The sequence below is a fragment of the Kryptolebias marmoratus genome, linkage group LG1, assembly GCF_001649575.2.
Source record: "Kryptolebias marmoratus isolate JLee-2015 linkage group LG1, ASM164957v2, whole genome shotgun sequence".
Lineage (NCBI taxonomy): Eukaryota > Metazoa > Chordata > Actinopteri > Cyprinodontiformes > Rivulidae > Kryptolebias > Kryptolebias marmoratus.
In genome coordinates this window covers 31,809,136-31,810,069 of record NC_051430.1, presented here as the reverse complement: position 1 = coordinate 31,810,069, position 934 = coordinate 31,809,136, and the positions used below count along the sequence as shown (strand labels likewise).

At 35.0% G+C, this 934-nt stretch overlaps 1 protein-coding gene across 1 annotated transcript in view; it reads right to left on the bottom strand.

The window, feature by feature from the left end:
* Window positions 1-565: 565 nt before the first annotated feature.
* Window positions 566-934, bottom strand: part of LOC112451218 (doublesex- and mab-3-related transcription factor 3-like) — a 1,172-nt gene continuing 803 nt past the window's right edge. Inside the window, exon 2 of the mRNA XM_025009811.2 lies at window positions 566-591. Coding sequence (XP_024865579.2) covers window positions 566-591 — 26 coding nt within the window. The remainder of the gene's footprint in view (window positions 592-934) is intronic.

Here is a 934-nt window from a genome sequence, read left to right as displayed (position 1 = left end):
TTTTTTGTTTGTTTTATTTTGGTGGAAAAAAATAATCTGATTAATAAATAAAAACATTAAATCGTAGGTTTTTATTTTCTTTAAATCAACTTTCAGTCGTCGGCAGATGGAATTAGTTTCTGTTTTTCTGAACATTTCAGCCTGACGTTCGGTTCGGTTCGGTTCGGTTCGGCAGCCTGAGCAGCTCGGCTACGAGATTTAGTCAGAAAACCAGAACTTTTAGAGGAAAATCAAACCCGATTTCTCCTCTTTAAAGATTAGTTTGAAAATATTTATATAAAATATATAAAACACGTTTTTAAAATATTATTAAATCCATCCGCTGACAGATAAATGAAAACAAAACTAAAACAAATAAAGTTAAAAAATGTTTAAATAAAGTCTGACAGCTGCTTCAGGTTAAATCCTTTTAAATTATTTGAATCATTTAAATTAGTTTAAATCAGTCTAATCAATTTAAATCAGTTTAAATTATTTAAATCAGTTTAAATCATTTATTTCAGTTAAAATTAATTTAAATCAGCTTAAAATCATTTAAAGATTTAAATCGTTTAAATGGTTTAATTCAGCTGTGTCTGGCTGTTCTCAGAGCTGAGATCAATTTAGGAACAGAAGAATTTATTTTCCGGCCCTAAGAAAACTGAAACCCTTTGAGTGAAGTTCTGATAATTCCTGAATGAAAGCCTGAAATCTGACTGATATTCAGAACAAATTATTATTTTATCGAAAAATCCAAACCATCATTCAGAGGAAAGATTTCAGTTTAAATTTCCGAAATAAATGAATTTCAACTCGGAGCTGATTTCTCCCTATCATCGTCGGGCCGCCGGCTCCCTCACCCCCGGCTCTCCCCGGCTCCATCACCCCCGGCTCTCCCACCCCCGGATCCCTCACCCCCGGCTCTCCCCGGCTCCATCACCCCCGGCTCCCTCAC